At 36.7% G+C, this 24,051-nt stretch overlaps 1 protein-coding gene across 3 annotated transcripts in view; it reads right to left on the bottom strand.

Moving 5' to 3' along the window:
• Positions 1-24,051, bottom strand: part of Sntg1 (syntrophin gamma 1) — a 624,894-nt gene that overhangs the window by 182,570 nt on the left and 418,273 nt on the right. For 2 of the 3 annotated variants that reach the window (XM_055603535.1, XM_055603537.1), the window contains 4 exons: positions 22,770-22,826; positions 20,198-20,255; positions 19,177-19,220; positions 19,047-19,088 (listed from right to left, as the gene is read on the bottom strand). In XM_055603535.1, the coding sequence (XP_055459510.1) occupies positions 19,047-19,088; positions 19,177-19,220; positions 20,198-20,255; positions 22,770-22,826 (201 nt within the window). The remainder of the gene's footprint in view (positions 1-19,046; positions 19,089-19,176; positions 19,221-20,197; positions 20,256-22,769; positions 22,827-24,051) is intronic. The other variant, XM_055603536.1, reaches the window with a different exon arrangement.

Below are 24,051 nucleotides of genomic sequence, written 5' to 3'. Positions count from 1 at the left end.
TTTCTTTCTTTCTTTCTTTCTTTCTTTCTTTCTTTCTTTCTTTCTTTTCTGCTTGATTGTTCTTGCCACAACGTCTCTATTGTGCTCAATGTAAGCTGTAAAATCAGGGTTTTAAAAAAAAAAAACTTATTCTTAATCTAAGAGGACATTATTGTCTTTACAATTATTATGTAGTTTTGAATCTTTGGTACATAACCATTTTTACAATGTAGTTCATTCTATGACTAAGTAAGTGTTTTATTTTGCAGGTATTGAACAAACATGGTGTTATGGAGCCCAGAGCAAGCTGGTTAGTGCACACACACACACACACACACACACACACACACACACACACACTCAAGCATATGCCCATCCTCACAAGTTTTCTGGATACATGAAAACATACAAAACACAGGAACATATCTAAAAATGAGAGAAAAAAAATTAAAAAGCTCAGCTTTCTCTTGAACAGATTTTCTTATTTCTTGTTCAAAAATTTGTTTTTTTTTTCAAAGATACTTTATGGTTGTATCTGAAAAAAGAAATAGTATTCTGTATAAAACCTATAAATCAGCAAATTTGTACATTATTTGGTTCCTGATTTATCCCATTTCTCAGCACCTCCTGAAATGGTGATTAAACAAAGGAACAATTGTTCAAATTCTGCTGGATCTTCTCCAGGTACTTAAAATAACATAAATAGAAAAAAATTAAATGTTGATATTTTTATTTCCAGCTATGAAACTGATATACAAGCTTACCACATGATGCTTTGAGACAAATATAATACATAGCCCAAAATTATATTATACATATTTACACATAAACACATAGACACTCCAGATTTGTGAAAACTTGTTAATTTATCTTCATTATATGAGCTTTCCTTCTTATACAACTGCTCACAGATGATTAACCACTCAAAGGTTACTGAATAATTATGGAACGCAAAAAATGAGAACATGCTTGCTCAAAAATGATAACTGAGTTCAATATCCCTGGGATTTACATTTTGAATTTTCAGGAAATCTCCAAAAATAGTGATGGTAAAATTGTAATGAGTGGTGCACCTATTTGCTTTTGTCAACTTGAAACAAGGTAGTGTCACCTGGGATTAGGGAACCACAATGAGAAATTCTCCCCTTGGCCTGTGCACACGTGTGTGTGTGTGTGTGTGTGTGTGTGTGTGTGTGTGTTGTTGTTGTTGTTGTTGTTGTTGTTGTATTAATGTGGGTTGTGCCATGCTTTGGCAGCTGGTCTTTGGAGGTATGAGAAAGGAGGCTAAAGGGATACCGGGAGTAAGTTACCAAGCAGGCTTAGTCAATGGCCTCTGCTTCAGTGTTTGCCCTCAGGTTTCTTCCTCACATCCCCATGAGATGCAATGTGTAAGGTGAAAGAAATCTTTTCCTCCCTGAGTTGCTTTGGTCAATGTTTTATCAAAGCAACAAAAAAGACATACTACAACAATGATTTCCAAATTAACAGTCAAACTTTAACGCTTTTTTTTTAGTTAAGAAAACTTACTATATTTTGTTTCTTTTCAAAAATCAATGAAAGAATAATAAAGCTTTCCACTGCTACACACTAACTTGTGTGTCCACACTACACTAATTTTAAAACCCTCTAGAGTCCATGAATAAAAGTTGGTTTTATCACTATTGCTCTGAGATCTACAGCTTGAGATCGGGGATGGAGATACCTCCAGATGATCTGTTGTTGTACAGGAGTATTTTGGAAATTCTGAGTTTTTTGTTTCTCCATATGAAGCTGAGAATCTTTCTTTCAAGGTCTGTAAAGAATTGTGTTGGTATTTGGATGGGAATTGCATTGAATCTGTAGATTGCTTTTGGCAGGATGCCCATTTTCACTATGTTAATCCTACCAATCCATGAGCACAGGAGATCTTTCCATCTTCTGAGATCTTCTTCAATTTCTTTCTTCAGATACTTGTTTTTCTTAAACAGGTCTTTCACTTGCTTGATTAGTGTCACCCCAAGGTACTTTATGTTCTTAGTGGCTATTGTAAAGGGTGTTGTTTCCCTGATTTCTTTCTGGGCCCTTTTGTCTTTTGTATACAGGAGGGCTTCTGATTTTTTTGAGTTGATTTTGTATCCTGCCACTTTGCTGAAGGTGTTTATCAGCTGAAGGAGTTCTCTGGTTGAATTTTTTGGGTCGCTCATGTACACTATCATATCACCTGAGAATAGTGAAACTTTGACCTCTTCCTTTCCGATTTGTATCCCCTTGATCTCTTTTAGTTGTCTTATTGCTCTAGCTAGTACTTCAAGTACTATGTTGAAGAGATATGGAGAGAGTGGACAGCCTTGCCTTGTCCCTGGTTTCAGTGGGATTGATTTAAGTTTCTCTCCATTGAGTTTGATGTTGGCTATAGGCTTGCTGTATATTGCCCTTACTATGTTTAGGTAAGTGCCTTGTATCCCTGATTTCTCCAAGACTTTAAACATGAATGGGTGTTGGATTTTGTCAAATGTTTTTTCCACATCTAAGGAGATGATTATGTGGTTTTTCTCCTTTAGTTTGTTTATGTGGTGGATTACATTGATGGATTTCCATATGTTGAACCATCCTTGCATGCCTGGGATGAAGCCTACTTGGTCGTGGTGGATGATATCTTTGATTTTGATGTGTTCTTGGATTTGGTTTGCAAGTATTTTATTGAGTATTTTTGCATCAATGTTCCTAAGAGAGATAAGTCTGAAGTTTTTTTGATGGGTCCTTGTGTTAGGTATCAAGGTGACTGTGGCTTCATAGAATGAGTTTGGTAGTGTTCCTTCTGTTTCTATTTTGTGGAATAGTTTGAAGAGAATTAGAGTTAGCACTTATTTGAAGGTCTGATAGAATTCTGCATTGAATCCATCTGGTCCAGGGCTTTTTTTGGAAGGGAGACTATTGATGACTGCTTCTATTTCCTTGGGGAATATAGGACTATTCAGTCTTTCTACCTGATCTTGACTTAATTTTGATAGCTGGAATCTATCAAGAAAATTGTCCATTTCTTTTAGATTTTCAAATCTTGTGGCATATAGGCATTTGTAGTACGACCTAATGATTGTTTGGATTTCCTCGGTGTCTGCAATTATGTCCCCCTTTTCATTTCTGATTTTGCTGATTTGGATAGTTTCTCTCTGCCTTTTAGTTAGTTTGGATAAAGGTTTGTCCATCTTGTTGATTTTTCTCAAAGAACCAGTCCTTGGTTTCATTGATTCTTTGAATAGTTTTATTTGTTTCTAATTGATTGATTTCAACCCTGGGTTTGATTATTTCCAGCCATCTGCTCTTCTTGGGTGTATTTGCTTCTTTTGTTTTTTCCTAGGGCTTTCAATTGGGCATTAAGTTGCTTGTAAGAGATGTCACAAATTTCTTCTTGAAGGCACTTAGTGCTATGAATTTTCCTCTGAGCACTGCTTTCATTGTGTCCCTTAAATTAGGGTTTGTTGTACCTTCATTTTCATTGAATTCTAGGAAGTCTTTAATTTCTTTCTTTATTTCTTCCTTAACCCAGCTGTCATTGAGCAGCAAGTTGTTCAGTTTCCATGTGAGTGTAGGATTTTGCTAATTCCATTGTTGTTGAGGTCCAGCTTTAGTCCATGGTGATCAGATAGAATACAGGGGATTATTTCAATCTTTTTGTATCTGTTGAGGTTTGCATTGTGACCAACTATATGGTCTATTTTGGAGACAGTTCCATGAGGTGCTGAAAAGAAGGTATACTCTTTTGAGTTTGGGTGAAAAGTCCTGTAGACATCAATTAGGTCCATTTGAATTAGGACGTTTGTAAGTGTCTTTATTTCCCTATTTGGCTTTTGTCTACATGATCTGTCCCTTGGTGAAAGTGGGATGTTGAAGTCTCCCACTATTAAGTTGTTGGGATCGATGTGTGATTTAAGTTTTAATAATGTTTCATTTATGAATGTAGGCGCTCTTGTATTTGGGGTACAGATGTTCAGAATTGTGATGTCCTCTTGGTGGATTTTTCCTTTGATGAGAATGTAGTGCCCTCCTCATCTTTTTTGGTTAGTTTTGGTTGAAAGTCTATTTTATTAGACATTAGGATAGCTATCCCAGCTTGTTTTCTGGGTCCATTTTCTTGAAAAACATTTTTTCCAGCCCTTTACTCTGAGATAGTGTTTATCTTTGTTGCAGATGTGTGTTTCGTGGATGCAGCAGAATGTTGGATCCTGTTTCCCATGCTGTTAGTCGGTGTCTTTTTATTGGAGAGTTGAGTCCATTGATGTTGATAGATAATAGTGACCAATGCAATGACTGGCTCTTTGACCTCCCCACCCCCCAAGGGAGGAGCAGTCCTGTCAGGCCACAGAGGAGGGCTTTGCAGCCAGTCCTGAAGATACCTGATAAAATAGGATTGGATGAATGGGGAGGAGGTCCCCCCCATCAGTGGACTTGGAAAGGTGGAGATGAGGGAGGGAGGGTGGGGTTGGGAGGGAATGAGCAGGACACGGCTGGGATACAGAGTTAATAAAATGTAACTGATAAGAAAAAAATAAAATTAAATTAAAAAAAATAGTGACCAATGAACATTAGTTACTTTTATTGTGGAGTTGGTGGTCTTACTGTGATTCATTGCTTGTTTTCTTTTAATTTTTGTTGGGATATTTAAAAAAAAGTTGGTTTATCATATAATCATCTGGGCTATGTCAACAAGTCACCTGTTTTACATTTTTAGCAATCTCTCATAGTATTAATGTTTACTTAATCACTGAATAATTTTTTGTTGCAATTCACAATGTTAAGCTATTATGGATAAAGCTGCTAAGCATACTTATGTGCAGTTTTTTCATGACCACGAAATTCCATTCCTTTGTTATATAATTTATGATTTATGATTCCTCTCACATATATATATTTCTGAAAAAGTTTGATAAATGTAAAGAACATTAGTTGTTGCCTAAAGGAGAATGGGGGCACTTGGGAGGTAAGGCTAGTTCCACAAAAGGGTTAAAGTGGGGCACCCATGCTGATCAGAGTATTCTCTGATATGCTATATTAACATCAATTAATATCCTGAATTTGATAGCTAATACTGCTGCCTAAGTAATATCCTTGGGAAGTCACATAAAAGTGCATCTATTCCTTGGTTTAGTTTTTTTTTTAATTATGTTAGAATATCTCACCATTTTTAAAGTAAAAGCTTAATTAAAAATCCTATAGTTAGGACAATCAGGCCAAATTATTTCTGTAAATTTCCTATTCCTTTGTCAAAGAATAATGACACCCAGTATTTTAGATGATTTATTCCAGGGAATTCTGAAGCTTAGGGAACTCATCTGGGCCTGGGGAAGGAAGCTAAAGCACAGAACCTTTACTTGCATTGGAGAAGACTCTGGGTTCCATGTCAGTGTGTGTGTGTGTGTGTGTGTGTGTGTGTAAAATTATGTACAATAGAGTAAAATCACCCACGTGATGAGTGTAAGATTCCAGATAGTGTTGTTTTCTGGAAAGCTGTGATTAATGTTGAATGCTTAGTGGAGCTTCATGTGGTGAGCTAAATTCTATTCCCTGGCATGTTAATGTTTGAAAGTCTGTTGCCTTTAAATAATTTATTAAAGTAAATAGTTAGAAGGATTTTTTGTATTTACCTTTTATTTTACCAGGGAAACTTAAATAAAAATCAATGGAAAATTAAAATGGTCTTTAAATAATATTCTAAAATCAAAAAGAAAAGCCAGTGAAAATAAATGCTGTTTTGAAAGATCAATAAACTGCTAATATTCCTGAAGAATGACCAAGACATAGGGCATATTATTCTAATTGGTGTCCTGGACACTGAAATATTAATGAAGACACACCATGAACAACTCTATGTCCATAGTCTTGAGAATGTGCATAATGAAAGTCATTTACAATACTCACATCAGGAGAAATAGAGGGCCCGAAATGGTCTTTCCAGCAAAATAACTGAACCAATCGTTAGAAAAACTAAGGTAAGAAAATTATAAATGCTCTACATTTCTCTAGTGAATTGGCCAGAATCTGTGTGGTACTTATGCAAATACTCTACAGCATTTTCTGGAAGACAAAGAAAAGGGAATGAGTTTTTACTTACTTTATGGTGCATTTACTATCTATCCACAATAACTTAAATATTATAAAAGATATTAGGAAAAACATTTCCAAAGAATGTAGCTACCATACTATTACATAAAAATACTGCAAGTCACACTCAACAATTAATAAAAGAAATCCTACACCCCACCCTTCATGACCCATAGAATTCTATGGAAGAGGAGGCAGAATGATTGTAAGAGCCAGAGGAGATGTGTGGATATAAGGAAGCAATGGCTTCCAGGCACAAGAGGACTAACATACATGACCTCAGTGAGTGTGCCAGCCTTCACAGGGCCTATGCAGGTTCAAACCAGATGTGGAGCCTGTCACTGAGATGGGGAGGAAGACATAAGCTCTAATCTTTAACCCAGAAGCTAACTCCAAAGGAAAAAAAGTTTTTGCAAGGGAGGCTCACAGGGTGAAACAAACAATTTAAGGGCAGGCCCCAAGCCCAGCTATAGATGACCGACACCGATGAACCCAAAGGCATTTTTGAAGATTTTGTTTGCTTGTTTCATATTGCTTTGTTTGGGCATTCTTTTTACCTTATTTGCCTTTTGCTTATCTATTATGGTTCCTGATTTTGCGTGGGTTTGTGGGGTGTTTGTGTGTTGCTTTTTTTTGTTTCCATTTTTGTTTGTTCATTGTTTTAATCTTTATTGTTTATATTTGTATTTGCTTTTTTTGTCTTCTTAGAAATAAAGAAAGAAGACCTGGAGTTAAAAGGGTGGGAAGGCAGGTAGGATCTAGGAGGAGATGAGAGAGGGGAAACTTTCATCAGAATATATTATATGGAAACAACTTTATTTTCAATAAAAATTAAAAAAAATCCAGTATACAAATGAATTTAAAAATCACCAAATAAGTAAAATATAAATTGGGAAAATAAATATATGAAGAAATACTAGAAATCATTTGTAATTAAGAGCTTATAAATAAAAAAATGAGGTTATCAGGTTATAATTACAATTTGAACTATGAAAAACAACAACATTTTTTGGGGGTGGGGAGAAAAACAACAATAATAAACCTGATAACTCCAGACGCTGGTGAGAAATGGCTGCAACAGTCAAACTAACCACTAGTAGGTACCAAACATTGCACAGATAATCTGAAAAGCAATAAGCGTGTTAAAATAAAGCTAAAAATAATCTATCCATTATTTAGCAACTATTCTAGATTATATTGATTTCAAACCACATATCTACATGAAAATCTATATGGGAATATCTATCCCAGCTTGATAAAAAATTAACAAATACTGCCAAGAACAATGTGAATCATTGAACAAGTTAAATAAGAGAATGGTCATAAAAGACAAAATTCACCTCTATCACAGAACATTATTCAAAAATCTTTTTATATAAACTTTTGTGGAAGAATATTTCTAAAAGAGGATCAAGCATAAATGAGCATTGGTGAGTGGAAGAAGCCATTAATTGGTCAATGATTCACAGAGAGTCACTGAGGATGATGTAGTCACTGAAGAGATGAGATAAAACTTTTTTAGAACAATGAAATTAAATTTGTACCATTGTACCATATAATATGGTAATGATTAGTACATCCGTTTTAAACTGCACTGAATCCATACAATGTGAATTGATGTAGGAAAATCTTAAAAGAACATTTAAAAACATACATGCATGAGTTTGAGAGATACTGTAACATGCAGACTGTAACAGGAGAGTCTATTTATACTACTTTTTATTGACAGTCTCATCCTAGGGAAGGTTAGAGGATGAACAAAGTTTGTAAGTCTAAAGGAGGAAAAGACTGTACAGAAACCTTCTACTGTATTTAACGCTGTTGTTTATCTTGATTAATGTTTCCACTGGTGAACAGGTTAATATATGAATCTTTGATTAGAACAATTAAGAGAAATGGCGGGGGATGTTGTCATCTGATGGCAAATTTATAGATAAGCAAAGGGAAGAGGCCATAGTGGTACATAAAGTAATGAGTAGATGAAGAGATAGAGCGTACTTGGATGAACTGTGTGCACACAGAGCCGGGTTTGTCCATTCTTTGTCCTCAGACGGCTTAAACTAGTTCAAATATACAATAGTCGATAAAAATACTTTCATATGCATACTGATAAATGAAAGAAAATAAAGACCAAAGAAAGGAGCTCCTATTAGGGCATTTGCTATCAACAAAATTCCAAAATTCTCGAGGGAATTTAATGGGAAATAATCAAACTTCAACTGTTGGCCTTAGGATACTGGCTATCCATCCTCCTGTACCTCATACCATATACCAACTCTGACTTAACATTGACAACAAATGATAGAGTAAATTAAAACTATTAAATACCTTTGCATAAGTCATAGTAACCAACATACATGGCCAAACAAATAAATAGTCAAAATATATGATATAACAATCAAAATCATTAAGCTTTAGAGGATGCTACGAGGAAAACGGAGATATAAGCCATAGACTGGGGTAATTAATTTTACAATTTTTTGTCTGAATTGTAGACAAAATACAGAACCTCTTAAAAATAAATGGGAAGTCAGCACAATTAGCACAACAGATGCAGGAACACCTAAAAACCACAAAAGATGTTTAGTCCTCCCAGGGAAGAGAAAGGTGAAGCGAAGCCACGTCATGATGTGTCTCTCAAGCAGCCGTAGAGAAGCATTGTTTTAGTTTTCTTGTAGCTGGAATTGCTTATGTTTGAAAGCCCATGTACTTTTCTTGAATTAGTCCTTGATAATGACTTATTCTTTTACTTCATATTTTTCTTCTTTAAGTTTACTTATCTCGTATGAAGGTTGCTTAATTTTACTCATGTTCAACTTCTTTCAAGTTGCCTGCTTAACGTGGCTCTTTTAATCATTTGGGAATTATTGAATTGTTTTATATTGCTATCTTCTCTCTTATTTTCAATATTGCTGTCAAGTTTAATATTCACATACTCTTCCGGATTCTCCCTTATATTCATTTTATATATAAAACTCTGGTGCCATTTTATTTATAAAATTATGTTGACATTCAGCTGTTTCTCCTGTTTTTCTCTATATGCTTCCAACTCTGTCTTTGATGTGGATGATTTTCTTCACATGTGAAATTTCTTTGGTGTATTTAAGAGTGAACCACCGAAGCAAAGATTGACAACTAGGTGCAGGATATGGAGTTTATGTACAACTGAGCGCCAGGGTCGTGTTCTTCGTGGGGAATCAATATGTGTTGGAAAGCCCAATAGACTGTTTGTGGGTTATTTCTCCGAGATTAGTTTTGCTCAAAAAATCTCTTCTGATGTTGACTCCTAATGAAAAGAGAAAGGTAAAGGCAATCTCGACTACTCTTCTGGAGGATAGAGCGAGCAGAGGAAGGGCAAAATGTGTGTTCTGGATGCACAACACACAACTCACTCATGCCCTTCACGGTGCCTCAGGGACCAAATTCTACTCCGTACTCTGCCATCTACCATCCCTCCTCAACTCTGGCTTTTAACACCCTGTCATCTCAAGCTCTGTGAAATCACCCCTGGGAGTGATTGCTGGAAGCTGGCTTTCCCCAGCTTTTACAGGCTTCGTGATAATCCCCACACATCTAACACTGTTTTCATATAAAATTGCCAGCAACTTCTACTCAACACCATCGCGCATTTTTTTTTAACTTTTAATTTAAAAATCATATATCGTATTAATTAATCTCTTTTAGGGAAAAGGTATATTAAAACATCTTACTAGTTTAAAATATGCGTTTATTTCTTAAAATGGTGCATTTGCAGCAAGGCTGTAATTAATTTGATAATTAATTTGTAAATGAAGATCACAAAGTACTCATGGATGGGCCGGCTGAGAAGCTCACCGAACATATCTCTAGCCTGTTTCCCTAGAAACTGCTATAGAATCACAGTTGTCATAAAAAAGGACAAAGAGAAAAATACAGGTGATACCGCAGAAACTACTGTGCAGTAAAGCTATCAGCATTCCAATCTTTATATGGGTGATCACAGACACATGGAGTTCTAAAAGACCCAGAGGGTTTGGCTTCCCTTTATATTCCCACAGCTTTGATTCTGAAAATTGTGGCCAGAATTCTTCCTAAATTGCCTTTAACTCTAACTCACAACAACACCCTGAGGTATCTCAGAATGATTCCAGAGGCCTTATAGCAAAACTTCCAGTAGAGCCCAGGGTTGGATGGTAGTTCTAGAGGGCTCTGTACTTGTTGAAGTCCATGTTGAAGTTCTTATAGTTTCAAGAATTTATGTTTTTTTTTTCTCATGAGTTACATTTTAGAGTGAAAGATAAGCATATGACCCTCCTCCAAATTACTTTCCATTTTAAAATATATGTATTTTTATATTTTCAATTATGTGTATATACTTATATATGTGAGTAGTTATGTGTATTTGAATAAAGGTTTCTTCAAAGTCTACAAGCATTGGATTCTCTGGAGCTGGGGTTAGAGGAAGTTGTAATGTGGGAGTTGGCAATCAGCCTTCATGAAAGTGAGTTAAAGGGACACATGCATGCTGGTGGACGGGAAATCAAAAGCAAGACTCTGAGAGGTGTATATAACTACAAGGAAAAAGTGTTTGGTGGACACAACAGGGTAACTGTACATGCTAAGACAAGGTCGGGTCAAAGATAATCTCGGCATAGAGGGGGGAAGAAGGCATAGACCCCATGGAGCTATTGGAATTAGCATGTTCTGAAGGAGAATCAGCTTTCTTTAAGAGTGTGTCTCTTGGTAGAACTAACATGTTTCCTTTCAAAGCACCATATTCAAAATTATATGGACAATGTATATTGTACTTGATGGGTTTTAAGAAAACAAAAGAGTAACGCAAAATATGGTGGTCAGAGAAGGATTGTATCTTGGACAAGTTGGGGTGAAAATAAATATGATGAAAATATATTGAAGGAAATAATAAAAGTGAGAAAAAAATACATTTAGTCCTCAGAAGGGAAATCAAAGAGGACTGAAAGACACTGTTTATAGAATGTTTATTGAATGCCGAGGTCTTAAACATGTTTTTCTTAAGCATTGTCATTCGATTTTGTTTTGATTCCTTTAATACTCTCAGATTTAGACATTCAAACATTGGTTTACATAAGACTATGAATGCCTGAAAGAAAAAAAAAAAAAAAAAAACAAGAAGAAAACGAAGATGAAGTCACAGAAGGAGGAAGAGAGACAGATAGAAATCAAAGGATAATCATGATCAACAACCTCTGTGTTATTTCTTCCTTTTCATGAGTTTTGCATATTATTCTTTTCCTCCAAAGCATCATCACTGAGAACACAGGAGCTTCTCCAGTAAAAATCTTGATTTACTATGGTAAATTTAGTACAATTGATGAGCACATATAGATAAATAGCGGAATACATGTTGGTGTGGGTTTAAACTGTGCAGGTACTGGGAAAAAAACTGTGAAGGTTCCTCAAAGGCTAGAAATAGAACTATGATGTAACAGGCTATTCTATAACACACATATATATATGTGTTATATAATATAATATATATATATATATATTCTATAACACACACATATATATATGTGTTATATATATATATATATATATAAAACATATGCCCAAAGGACTCTGTATGTTCCTAGAGAGACACTGAACATACATATTCATTGCTGTTCTTCTCATAATATCAAAGAAATGAAGTCACCCTAGATATCCATCAACAAATGAATAAATATTAAAAGTATGGTATGTGTATAAAATAGCTTGTTCAAGCTGTAAAAAAAAAGGAATTAAGAATATTTCAGGAAAACATATGGAGTTAGAGAAATTATTTTGTGTGAGGTAACCTAGGTCTGGAATTTCAAATATGGCATAATGTTTCTCATAAGTGTGCCATAGATTTGAATATTCAGATTATTTATTTAAAATAGATTGTCTGTAGAGACCTAGAAAAAAAAAAAAAAAAAAAAAAAAAAAACAGGCCAGAAGGAATGACAGGCACTTTAAAGTGAGAAGAGATGGTAGAACACATATCCTATGAAAATAGAGAAAGAGAAAACTTGGGATGGCCAATTTTAAACAGGTCAGTGTGGAGGTTGGAAGAGAAGTTGGAGTTCAAAAGCATGAATGAGCAAAGCTAAAGATATATGAACAAGTCATATGGGAATCTAATAATTTATAAGTCACTTAAACTGACTTTACACAGAGTTGGTATATATCAGGAACGGATAATGCTGATCCTGAAAGCTATGGATTATTAAATAAAAATTACAGTGCAAAGTATGAGACACCTCTGTAGGAGGTTCAATAGGTTCAATAAGGTTCACATCTTTTAAAAAACCCTATATAAGTTATGGCCATTTTTATTGGTTGTTACTTAGGACTGTGTGGTAAGAATCTATTACTGAAGCCACTATAAATCATGGTTGCAGAATTCAGAAATTATTCCAGAACTGATCTGGAAGCCTTTCTTTCTGCAGCTAGACTTCATAGTGCCTTATAGGAAGCTAAGGAGAAAAGTCAGTAATCATCTTTCCAAGCTTTGTATTTTTCATGCTATGATATCAGCTTGCAGAGCAAGGAGTTTTGGGCTGAATAATGGCACAACTGTCATAGAAGTAACCACATTATTTTTGTGGTTTCTAAACCATGCTTTGAAGTTCATGCCAATTACTGAGTACCTGGTCAAAGGCATATGGCAAGCGGTCATAGACACTAGGAGCAAATCTACCTAGAAAATTTATTTTGCTAAATGAACATATTGCCAACATCACTTAAATGTTTAGGTTTACAACCATAGACTAACAACTTTTTTTTTTTTTATCAAAGAAGTATCTCTATGTAACACATGGTGTTAATATAAAAACTCCTACCTGTAGTGAAAATTTCTTTAAAAACCCAGTTATACTATGTGTAAATGTTTTTGTTTTAATCCCAAGTATGTGATATGGGGCTGCTTCAGATTGCCCATTATTGAACTATGATATTGAACTATGATTTGTCTCATGGTTTAGGAGAGGCCTGAATCTTGTCAGCTGCAAATAGTTTGTTTGGCATTCTGGCGACTCTTGATAGGGTCTATATGTGAAAGCCCTGAAATGGCCTGTGGTGACTGCTGCTCCTTCTGCTGCTGCCCCTGCTGCTTTTAGTCCCTGGTGCTGCTAGTTTCTACTGCTGCTCTTGATAATGCTTGATTGCTGGATTGCTGTTTGCTGGACTGCCTTTTACTAATTGGAGATATCCTAAGGAGAAAGAGGAAGACTGAACTTTTCCCAAGTAACTGGACACTCCTAATCAGCAGTAAGTAGTTTAAAGAGGTCTATGCCCCCTTTCCTCTTTAGCCGTTTTTAACCACCTAATGTTGGTGGGTTGGAAGGGACTGAGGTGGAGAAGGGTGGTAGAAATAAGAACCAATAAGCAGCCAAAAAGCCCAGCTATACATATCTAGTTAAGGTGCTGAGAACAAGTGAATTTTCAGTGCTCAGCAATAAGTGGATATTCATATCAGCATCCTGACAGCTAAGGAAACATTGTAGAAGAGGATGTGGAATGAATGTCAGAGCTGAATAATTGTAATGATAGCCTTGAAACACTGTCTTATGCCCTGAGGCCCTTACACCCAACATCTGCGGTAACCCATAAGGCCTGCATGAGACTGAGATAGTAAACATTCAGTCATAGGTGAGGGGATGTGTCAGGAGTCAGCTGGTGAAGGAGGAAAAGTCATTGTCTCCAGTGATGTAGCCACTTGTTGAATTACTCATACTCCAGGGGATAGCTTCACACCCATGCCTACACTGGTGGCTCTGGTTAAACCCAGTAGAACACAAAGAAAAAAACCACCAAAATATGTTTAACATATATTCTGGTTTATACTGTCAACTTTACACAAAATAGAGTCATCTGGGAAGATAGAAAACCAGTCAAGAAGATGCCTCATCAGACTGTCCTGGAAGCATGATGGTGGTGGCATTTTCTTGATTGATGACTGATGTTGAAGGACTCACCCAACTGTGGGCAGGTGGTTCTGATTTGTTTAAGAAATTAATCTGAACAAACTATGGGAAATATTCCAGGAAGTTTTCCTCCATGATCTCTGCTTCAGTTGTACCTTGGATTCCTTGAATTTCCACTTAGCCCTGTAAGTTTAATGAAATAAAACTTTCCTCCTCAAGTTAATTTTGTTGCTGTGTTTATTATTCATGCTAACATAGGAACAAACTAATACCATGTAGTTGTTAACATGCAGAAGGAAGGAAAGGGGAAAGGCTTCGATGGAGTATGAGAAGGAAAAGGCAGGACGTGGGTATATACAAAACTGTCAAAGAACAAATTATCATAATGCAAGAAATCGGCAGTGCACATGATAATTTGTCAGGCTTGGATTTGCCCCAAATTTTAAAAAGTTGTAGTTTGAGACTTTGGGACTTATTGTTCATCTTTGCTCAAAAAATTAAGAGTACAAATAAGAATTTGGTGAAAATCAGCAGCCAAGAGAACATTCACCCTTTAACATACAATTGTGAGCTGTCATGTTGGAGCTGGGAATATGTCACTCTCTTTGGCATCCACCAGCACCGGGCACATAAGTCATATAAGGAAACATATGCAGCTAAAACATCCATATACATACAAACTAAAATAAAATTTACACATAAAATTAGATCCTTTCTAATCAACTAGCTCTTTTCTGATATTGATTCCTAGCTCATATTTGGTAATTAATTATTAATTATTCTGGAGCATTCCTGTTCAAAATTAATAGGTATGAATAGTCCCCAATGCTTACACTATAAAGATCACTATAAATCAACACTATTTTCATATTGCCTCTTCTGAACAATTTACTCCAATATTTTTCATGCTTTTTTAGTTATCAAATTTTATGAAACAAAACAGAAACTGCTCACATATTTGAAAGGCTTTAGTGAGAGTTGTTCTAAGAATGGAAACACAAAGAACTCAGTGACAATATTATCCACACAATGCCTCATAATGAAGTTTTGCTATTTGATCTTATCAAGAAAAGCTACATGTGAAAAGCTAGGTGTAAAGGTGACAATGAGTTTAATGTGGTCAGGGTTAATTGGCAAATAGCTAGGGGCGACTTTGGTTTTTATTCTTTGTTATTCCCCCCGTTTTTATTAAAAAAAAAAAAGTGCTGTTTGAGGCAATTTTATCATGTAGTCCAAGGTGGTCTGGAACTTGCTACATAGATCAGGCTGGCCTTGAACTTACAGAGATCCACCTGCCTCTGCCTCCTAAGTACTTGGATTAAATGTATATACCACCATCCCTGGTTGGCAGCACAGTTTTAACATAGCTAGCAAGACAATAGATGTAGCTCTCTTTGAAAAAAAAAAACCTGTGACATTAGGAACTTTTGGTATTATGGGGCAAGACTTAAAGGAATGAATCGTGTTTCCGCCAGTGTGTGGAGAGAGTAAATGGGTGCTGTTGACATGGGCGCAGACATCAGGGACCCCAATTCTTCAGCCTCACAAGAGTGTCAAAACCTCTACAGATTTGGACAAACCTGTTGAAAAGGCTTTTTCTGTTCTGAGTGTGAATCTTGACGGTGTGTGCAGAAAATGTCTACCATAGCTTTCTTTCTCCTGATGTTTGCAACCTGAAGATCAGCTAAACCTGCCTCTCTGCTCATCTATGTAACAACAAATCCTCCTTCCTCAAAAGGCCATGTCCTTCTTCTCATAAATGCTCGCGTTGATTTCTGACTGGAATCAGTGGAAAGAGCAGGCATATACGTGCTGTGTGCATGTATGTGAGCATGTGTTGAATGTATGTGTGCACGTATGTGTTCATATACGTGTGCATGTGTGCGTTCTTGTACGTGCACATCTGTGTGTGCATATAAGTCATATGTGTGTAAATGTGCGTGTGTGTAGCCTGAATGTGGGAAACATTGTTCTCTGTGTGCAAATTCGGGTTAGGAGAGTCACATGTTATAGCATTTAGGCCTCATGGCAATAATGGTGCGCCCACTCTTGCTGGTGAGTGACAGCGGCACAGATGTGGTAAATTCCCTCAGCTGAATCTGCGTCTTCAGCAAACAGTCTGGCCGGATCTGTATACAGATACATCTGGGAGTTAGGGCCCAGTGTCCACACCATGTCACACTGGCCAAGTGGCACCACACACTAGCTCTACCTTTCTAAATGAAAAAAACTACTTCTTCAGCAGTCTCCCCACCTCCCCACCCCAGGATTCAAGTGCAAAAGCAGACCCTGGGCAACGGGAGAAGCTCGGATCTGGCTTATTTGGGTATCATAAGAAACACAGAGGCCGGTGCTTCAGTGAGTTTATTTAAGGTGTCAGTTAGAAAATCTCTACTGGTTGACAGTGTAAGACCCCTTTACACAGGCTCTGACCTGCAAGTCAAACACAGAAGCAGATCCGCCACCAAAGCCTCCACAGGATGAAACTGATCCTCGTCAGCAGCTGAATCAGTGAGTTCTAAGGGTGCCAGGGGTTAGCCGAAAAAGGCTTCTTCAAACAAGCATGTTGTCACACCTGTTCAATTCATTTTGGAACTGGAATTCCAGAAAGAGTGTCTATATGAGCATGCTAATTCATAATTACTTATATCCTTTAAGCTTTTGTGCATTTTGGCCCATATACATTTCTTCTTCAATATGAATTTAACACCTCCATTCCTCTGAGGTAGTGTATGACAAAGGCATTAAAACAGAGGGAAAACAATTTAATTGCTTTTGTAGAGTCAAAGATTAGAATTGAATAAAAACGTCAGTGCAGTCGGATGTGATGGCGCACACCTTTATCCCCAGCACTCAGGAGGCAGAGGCGAGTGGATCTCTGTGAGTTTGAAGCCACCTGGTCTACAAAATGAGTCAAGACAGCTGGGGCTGTGCAGAGAGACTCTGTCTCAAAAACAAAATAAGCAAACAAACAAAATTGTAAAGGAATTTTAATCCAGCAACATGGCTGCTCTCATCACACCCAAATACCTTCTAGGTCTGAGATCTGTTTAGAGTACACACCTTTAACTCCTCTTTCTGGAATATAGACATCACCTAGTACACACCTTTAATCTCAAACAGTACCCTTTAATTGAGGGACAGAAAGTGCTGAATCAGAGAAAGATTTGACTGAATAGGACATGCCCAACTCTCCGGAGAACAGCAAAGGAAAGAGAGGCTATTTTAAGAGAACTTTGGGAGAGGCAGTAAGTTCAGAGAGTGGGTTCATCCAGTCAGTTGGAAGTCAGCATAGAGTCAGTTCAGTAAAGCTGAGTTCAATCAAGTTCAATTGAAGTCATTTAAGAGTTTTTGCAGTTCAGTGCAGATCAGAGGAGGCAGTTTTATGGGACCTTTTTACAGAGACAGGTTGTAAAGAGAACAAGCTAGACACAGGTAAAGGCAGATGGGCTAGAGAATGAGAAGGAGGGAGAAAATTAGAACAGATTGCTAGACTTAGTTTGAGGCCAAGCAGAGCAATTCAGTCAGAAGTGAAAGAAGCCAGTTTGAATCAGTCAGTTTGGAGAGGCGTTTGAGCCAGAACAGCTGAGTTGAACCAGCCATACAGAGTTTAGAAAGAGCTGGAAAGGATGAGCTTATTCCTCCAGTAAGCCTCCAAGATGACAAATACATCTGGCTAATAAAAGTTACTTTTATAACAAACAATTAAAAAAAAAGAAAAGTGGTAACTATAATTCAAAGGTAATAGAATTAAGCTTATCCAAGAATGTGTTTATTGTGAATAACTATGTATAATTAGTAATACAATGTTTAGCAACTATCCTTAGGATCAGAATATATACCATCCTAAGTCAAGCTATTAATATTATTCTTCCTTGCCATGGTTATCTGTTTAATCAAAGCTCTAGCACAGCTGACTTAAGCAAGCTGCCTGCCTCTGAAGAGCAAACTGTAAGTATGATTCCAACTAACAGCATGTGGTTTGAAAAAAGAATACACTTTGGGTTTGCTTGTTTGCTTGTTTGGGTTTGTTTGTTGGATAATGAATTGTGGGACTGACGATTAGGTTTCCTTGCTTATGTGGGATCTACAGAACAGGCATTGTGCTTGTCTCTCATCTCTGCAAGTTGCCCTTTGAAATATTGCTTTGCTTCGCACAGAATCATAGGAAATCCAAGGCTTGCACAGGATTTTTAGCACATAGTGTCAAGAGGAGAACCTGAGGATCCTGCTCAGACTAAAGTCATTGGTAAACACCAGCAGACATAATTCCCAGCGCTCTGCAACAGTACTTGTGAAATGGAAGTTTTACACAGACGCTTGCAGCTTCCCATCTGAGATTTTAAATGTATAAGTGCATCAAAATAAGTTCTTTTTGATCCTTGGGCACATTTTAAATGCATTTTTAAAATCTCTTCCCGGAGGAGCTAGTACACAATTCAGTTAGCTCTCCATGATATTTAGTCAGTGATGACCAATATTTTCCAAAATGTCTAACATTGTCTTTCAGTTTCATAATGCCATTTCATTATCTGCAATAGACACTCTTTAACCCCTCCATTAAAGTATGGATTAGAAGGGATCTACAGTTCAACCACTTATAACGGTTGTTGAAACTCAGGTTCTATGTCCGAGCTGTCTAGAATATCTGCATTTGCTTCACACATCTAGAAACATTCAAGAAAACGCCACAATAAAAATTTTGGTAAATCCTTCTTCTCTCCTTGTCAGTCTCTTCTTTTTACACCCTCTGTGCACACAAACACACACATTCATGCACATTCACGCTTACACACACATGCGGACATTTCCATTTGCTGTTAAAATTTACAAAATCATTTTTCCATAAACTTTTCAGCATTTGAGAACTTTAGATACATAAATCACCTCGAGATACATTTCATTGTGACAGTGCTTTTAACTGTATTTCTAAGAGCCAATCATGATTGAAAGACCTTTGACAGATTAGTAGGATGCTATATAATTTTATGCCTTCATAACTAACAAGATTATGGTTTTAGCAATTCATCAAGCCTGTACTTGCATCGGAAAAATGATAGTATTAGAAATAAGTAAACTCACCACTTCTTCATGTCTGCATTTCCTCACATTAATTCCATTTATCTGCAATGAAAGGAAATACTCAGTTTCCCATAGTATATTGTGAAGTGGCCTTTGTTTGCAACCACATAGATGACAATGAAATGTATACCTGGAGAATTGCATCGCCAATGAAAAGCAGTCCTGACAGCTCCGCTGTGAATGAGAACAGTAGAACACACCTTGGCATTTGTCAAACGTAAAGATTTTTGTTTAATTAATGATAAAACTATAAACAAATTATAAATATTTCATATGGGTAGCATTTTACAGGAGTGTAAACTCAAATCAATTATATGATTCAGCTCTTTTCAATTACTGATATAGGCAGACATTTCCTTTTGGTTCTAGCATTTCTGATCTTACAGTCCTTAAAACACAGTCACCCCTTGCAACTTTGTGTCCTTCTTTTTTCTTTTTCTTTTCCTACAAGGTCAATTTATGCTGCCCAAATATTCTTGGATGTGTGGCTTTCCCCTGTCATGGGTCAGCTTCTCATTGTGAAGAATGATTGGATCTGGGAAAAGTTGGAGGAAGGAGTATGAATATGGTCAAAACATGTTGTACTCGATTCTCAAAGATACACACACATACACACATATATATAAGTGCATACATATGTATGTGTGTGTGTGTATATAGGCACATTTCTTAAAATTGATGATTCTTCTTAATGGCGACCAGTTCGCTTTAGGCATTTATAATATCTGTGTGCAAATACTTGAGCTGTAGATTTTCAATCTGTCAGTTCCACGCTTATTGGAAATACTGTGTTGCTTCCCTGATAATTGTCAATGAAAACATGATTTGTATATTCATCATGTTTTGTAGATGGCCTCACAGGAAGTGACTAAAATCGAGAAGAACGATTGTATCTGGATTAATCTGTGAAATGTGACTTGTTTTTTGTGTCTTTATTGAACAGTTCAGAAGTTGCGCTGTTCTCAATTCATCATCTATGTTCATTTGGACTGTTAGAGTCCATCACTTTTCCCTTTCTGTCCTGTAGGGGGATTCCGGAGATCTGGAGAATCAGATTTAGCTTCTCCCTGCCTGAGCAGGAAATTCAGGGAAGCCACTCACATACCAATCATGAATCTCCTCTCATCTATAGGGTTAGATAAGCACATTACCTCTTTGCTCCTTGGAGATTTTGGAAATGACAACTGGAATGTTATGTTCTGCACCTCCCTAGAAAAAGAACATCATATATCATACTTTTTAACCCTCAATTGTCACCTTTTAGCTATAAATAGTGCATTAAGTGAACAACAAGCGGATTTTAAATAAATTTGTAGAATGTCTTTTAAGTAGGTAGTATTTCCATGAAGCGTGACTATTTAGAAGTTTTGTGATGACATTTACTAATTAATACCAGTTGACTATAAAAATTTTATTTCTCAAATAAGATTGATAACATCAGTAGTGGTGTTCTCTTCAAAGTCCATTATGGGAATGCAAGACATCTTGACAGTTGTTACTTAGAATTCCAAGCGTCTGATATTTATACATTTCAGTTCTCTGACTAATTTATTCCATTCTGCCAAGCAGGCACTCTTTCAGGCATACGTTCTGAATGCTAAATAGGCAGGAAGACTCGTTACCAGCACAAGTGGATAAACAAATTCTAAGCACGACTGGAACAGAACCATCTGTATTTCCTAGTTAGTATTAGACTCCCCAGAGTGAAAGCATAGGATAACCAATTCTCAGCATAAAACGCAACACCAAGAATCCTCCAGCAGCACTTGGTGACAGGCTCAAATATGGAAGTAAGAAAGTACAGTAAGGAATCACAGTTTTGATAAAGGAAACTAAAAGAAATTCTTAGGATAACTGCTAGAGAATCCTGTTTCACCATTGAGCTGTAAGAAGTTTGATTGGAGTAGTCAAAAACCAAGTCCACGTATGAATGAGTGAAGCATTGTGTGAAGAAATGCACACATTCAGTGAGGAGGCCGTCCAAAGGCGTGGGCGCTGCTCTTCATTTAGAATAAATAACTCCCTAAGCTGCCATCAGCTTAAATACGGCATTTTAGAACATGTTCACGAATGAACATTCATTTCTACACTAAGTAGAATTAGATATGAGACAGAAAATCACTTTACAAAAAAGCATTAATATTCAACTTAATTTTAAAACTTTTATACATTTTGTTTTTACTACTGAGAAACTAAAAATAAGACAATAGGACTATAATCCTATTTAAGTTGATCTTCAAAGCCACTGATTAGCTCATTCTTTTAAAATCTAACATTTCCTACCAACCAGCCCTATGTCCATCTACCCCTGCCTCTAGCAAATAGAGAAAGAGACAGTGTTATACATTGACACCGTGCTAGCCCAGGACCCTACTTAATGTGCATGTGTAAACTGTCAATCCTGTCTAAGGTGCATCAGTGACTAAGTGTTGGAGAAGATCCTGACAGTGGAGCGTTCTCAGCATTGTTGCCTATTGAACTTTAAACATTGACTGCAAATGGTTGGCTGAAGAGATACCTGCACGTGCCATTCACAGTGGGGACCACTGCAGCAAGGTCTGAGGATTCATCCAGACCTTGCACCGTGGGGTCCGCAGCAGGGAGGACTGGGAGTCCTCTGCACACAGCATGCCCTGGGGACTCTGGCACGGAGGTCTGATGGGTAATTTGTACACACAGTACACTGTGGCCTCCACGGCAGCTTTCTGCCTCTCTTAGTTAAGACATTAAGTTTCCTTTGGCAGGTCTCGCTATGCGTCCAGTGTGTGCCAGTGTTGATTATAACTGATGTAAGCAAGGAAAAGTGTTTCCATGTCCTAATTTACATAACCTGTACTTTATTCTCCATGTGTCTCTTGCCTGAGTTGATGATGAGTAACTACAAAGAATATTTTATTACTACTATTTTGAATACTGAGATTCTTATCACTACACACTGTCACTGTATTAAGTTATTTTGACGGTTCTCTAGAAATGATAGTCACAAATTCAAAATATCCCTATCCTGACACAAATAACAGGTGCTGTGTAAAATATCTTTAAATATGCACCACAGGTAACATAATAAGTGAGTAAATGTGAACTGAAGAATTGTGATTAACGACTTTCATTTAGGTGTTTATCTAGTTAGGTTGATTAAAAAAATTAAGGTTGTTGGGTTAAGTCTTAAGTATTCACATACAGTCCAATTTTCTCAATCATTTGAATAATGATAAACTACATGGGTGACACCCCTTTACCATGCAACACTGGAAAGATTAAAAATCTCTTAAATATTCAAAACTTGAAATTAATAAGTTAAATTTATCAGTCTCTTTAGCAAAGTGAAAATCAAGCAAAAGGATATACTTGAGCCCATGCTTCACTTATTTTCAGTTCCCTCCATGTGAGACTTGATCTCACTCTATCCAGCAATTTCTAGGCTGCTGGAGGAGAAGGAAGAGCTCCTTGCCACCAGCATATTTTACATTTTATGGGAAGCCACATTAAAGCAAACTATCAAGTTTTACTTAACACTAGGTATGGTCCCCGGTCCTTTCTTGTAATGTCTAAACCAAAAGATAATGGATAGTCAGGTTTTGTAAGAATAGGAATCCCAGTATTACAGCCCACTCTAAACATCACAAAGCCATTTTGTCTAGTCATAAGTCACTAACATTGAAGTACACAAAAATTAGCTTTTACAGGTCAGCCTTTGCAAAGACAGACTGGAAAGGTGACTACCTTTATGCTTAATCCAAATCCTCCTACTGTCTGTCTTCTGATGGTCACCGTTCTTTCCTGAAAAACATGATATTTAGGAGTGGTCAGTGTTTCTTCACACTAATACCATTTAATTGTTTGTTCCTATAGTTTTTGCAATTGCTGCTAAACATTTGGAGAAAAATATCTCAGCAAAGGAGACGTCAACTATTGCAATTAATGGAAAAATTTACAGTTTTAAATCAAAGGTCAATAATTTATTTGCCGACATAAATGTTATTTAATTAACAATCTCTGAAATATCTAAATCTTCTCAATGATATTTTGGGAACAATTTTAGAAGGTTATACTCTCATTTCCATATTGTACATTCTTAGATAGCCTAACTGTATCTCACTATCAGCAATATGCCTCCCTCATCCGCAGCCTTTTTGGCGACACCAAGTCAAATCTATATTCGTGGTCTAAGAACTAAGCTGTGGGGCCTCCATAGCCCAGCCCTTGAGAATGCCATGTGATATCTGCGGGCGACATGTTGAGGAAACTGTATTCACATCCTTTACGTGTCTGGAAAAAGAACTTACGCAATAATTACAACAGTGTGATGGCTAATGTCCACTGCTATTTCCCCACAGTAGAAGCAAGAACTCAGCTATAGACCTAGCAGTCCAGGGACCATGGCATGAGCCCACAGAACGTGTTTGGATGTATCCTAAAATTGTTTTCTGTTTGAAGGAAATAGATTCTGCATTACACATATTTGTGAAGAAAGTCAAAGGGTGGGAAGTTGTATCTATACCCTCTGTCACTTACACAATCCATTTCCTAGCTGTCTGTGTTGTCCCCTATATGTAGAAGAGAATGTCTATGACATTGTGCCGGTAGCACTCCAATTTCCAGTTTATTTAGCTGTCATCTCATTTTCCAAAGGAGAATATGGCTCTGTTAATTCTACAGGAATCTTTTCCCCCTTCCTATAAGAACTCTATAAATGAGAAAAAATATTTTACAACAAGTAACAGAATATTTAAGAATATGTATTTTCAGTCACTTTTACTATTCCTTAAAGGTCAGGATAATTGCTGAGTAGTATTCCATTGTGTAAATTAAGAAAAGAAAATCATGAAATTTTTCTAGTGGGAACTAGAAAAGATCATCCTGAGTGAGGTATCCCAGAAGCAGAAAGACACACATTGTATATACTCACTTATAAGTGGATATTAGACACATAATATAGGATAAATATACTAAAATCTGTACACTTAAAGAAGCTAAGCAAGAAGGAGGACCCTGGGTAAGATGC

This window comes from Psammomys obesus, unplaced genomic scaffold (assembly GCF_907164565.1).
Source record: "Psammomys obesus unplaced genomic scaffold, mPsaObe1.curated_primary_1811, whole genome shotgun sequence".
NCBI classification, from domain to species: domain Eukaryota; kingdom Metazoa; phylum Chordata; class Mammalia; order Rodentia; family Muridae; genus Psammomys; species Psammomys obesus.
This window is presented reverse-complemented; position numbering and strand designations above follow the sequence as displayed.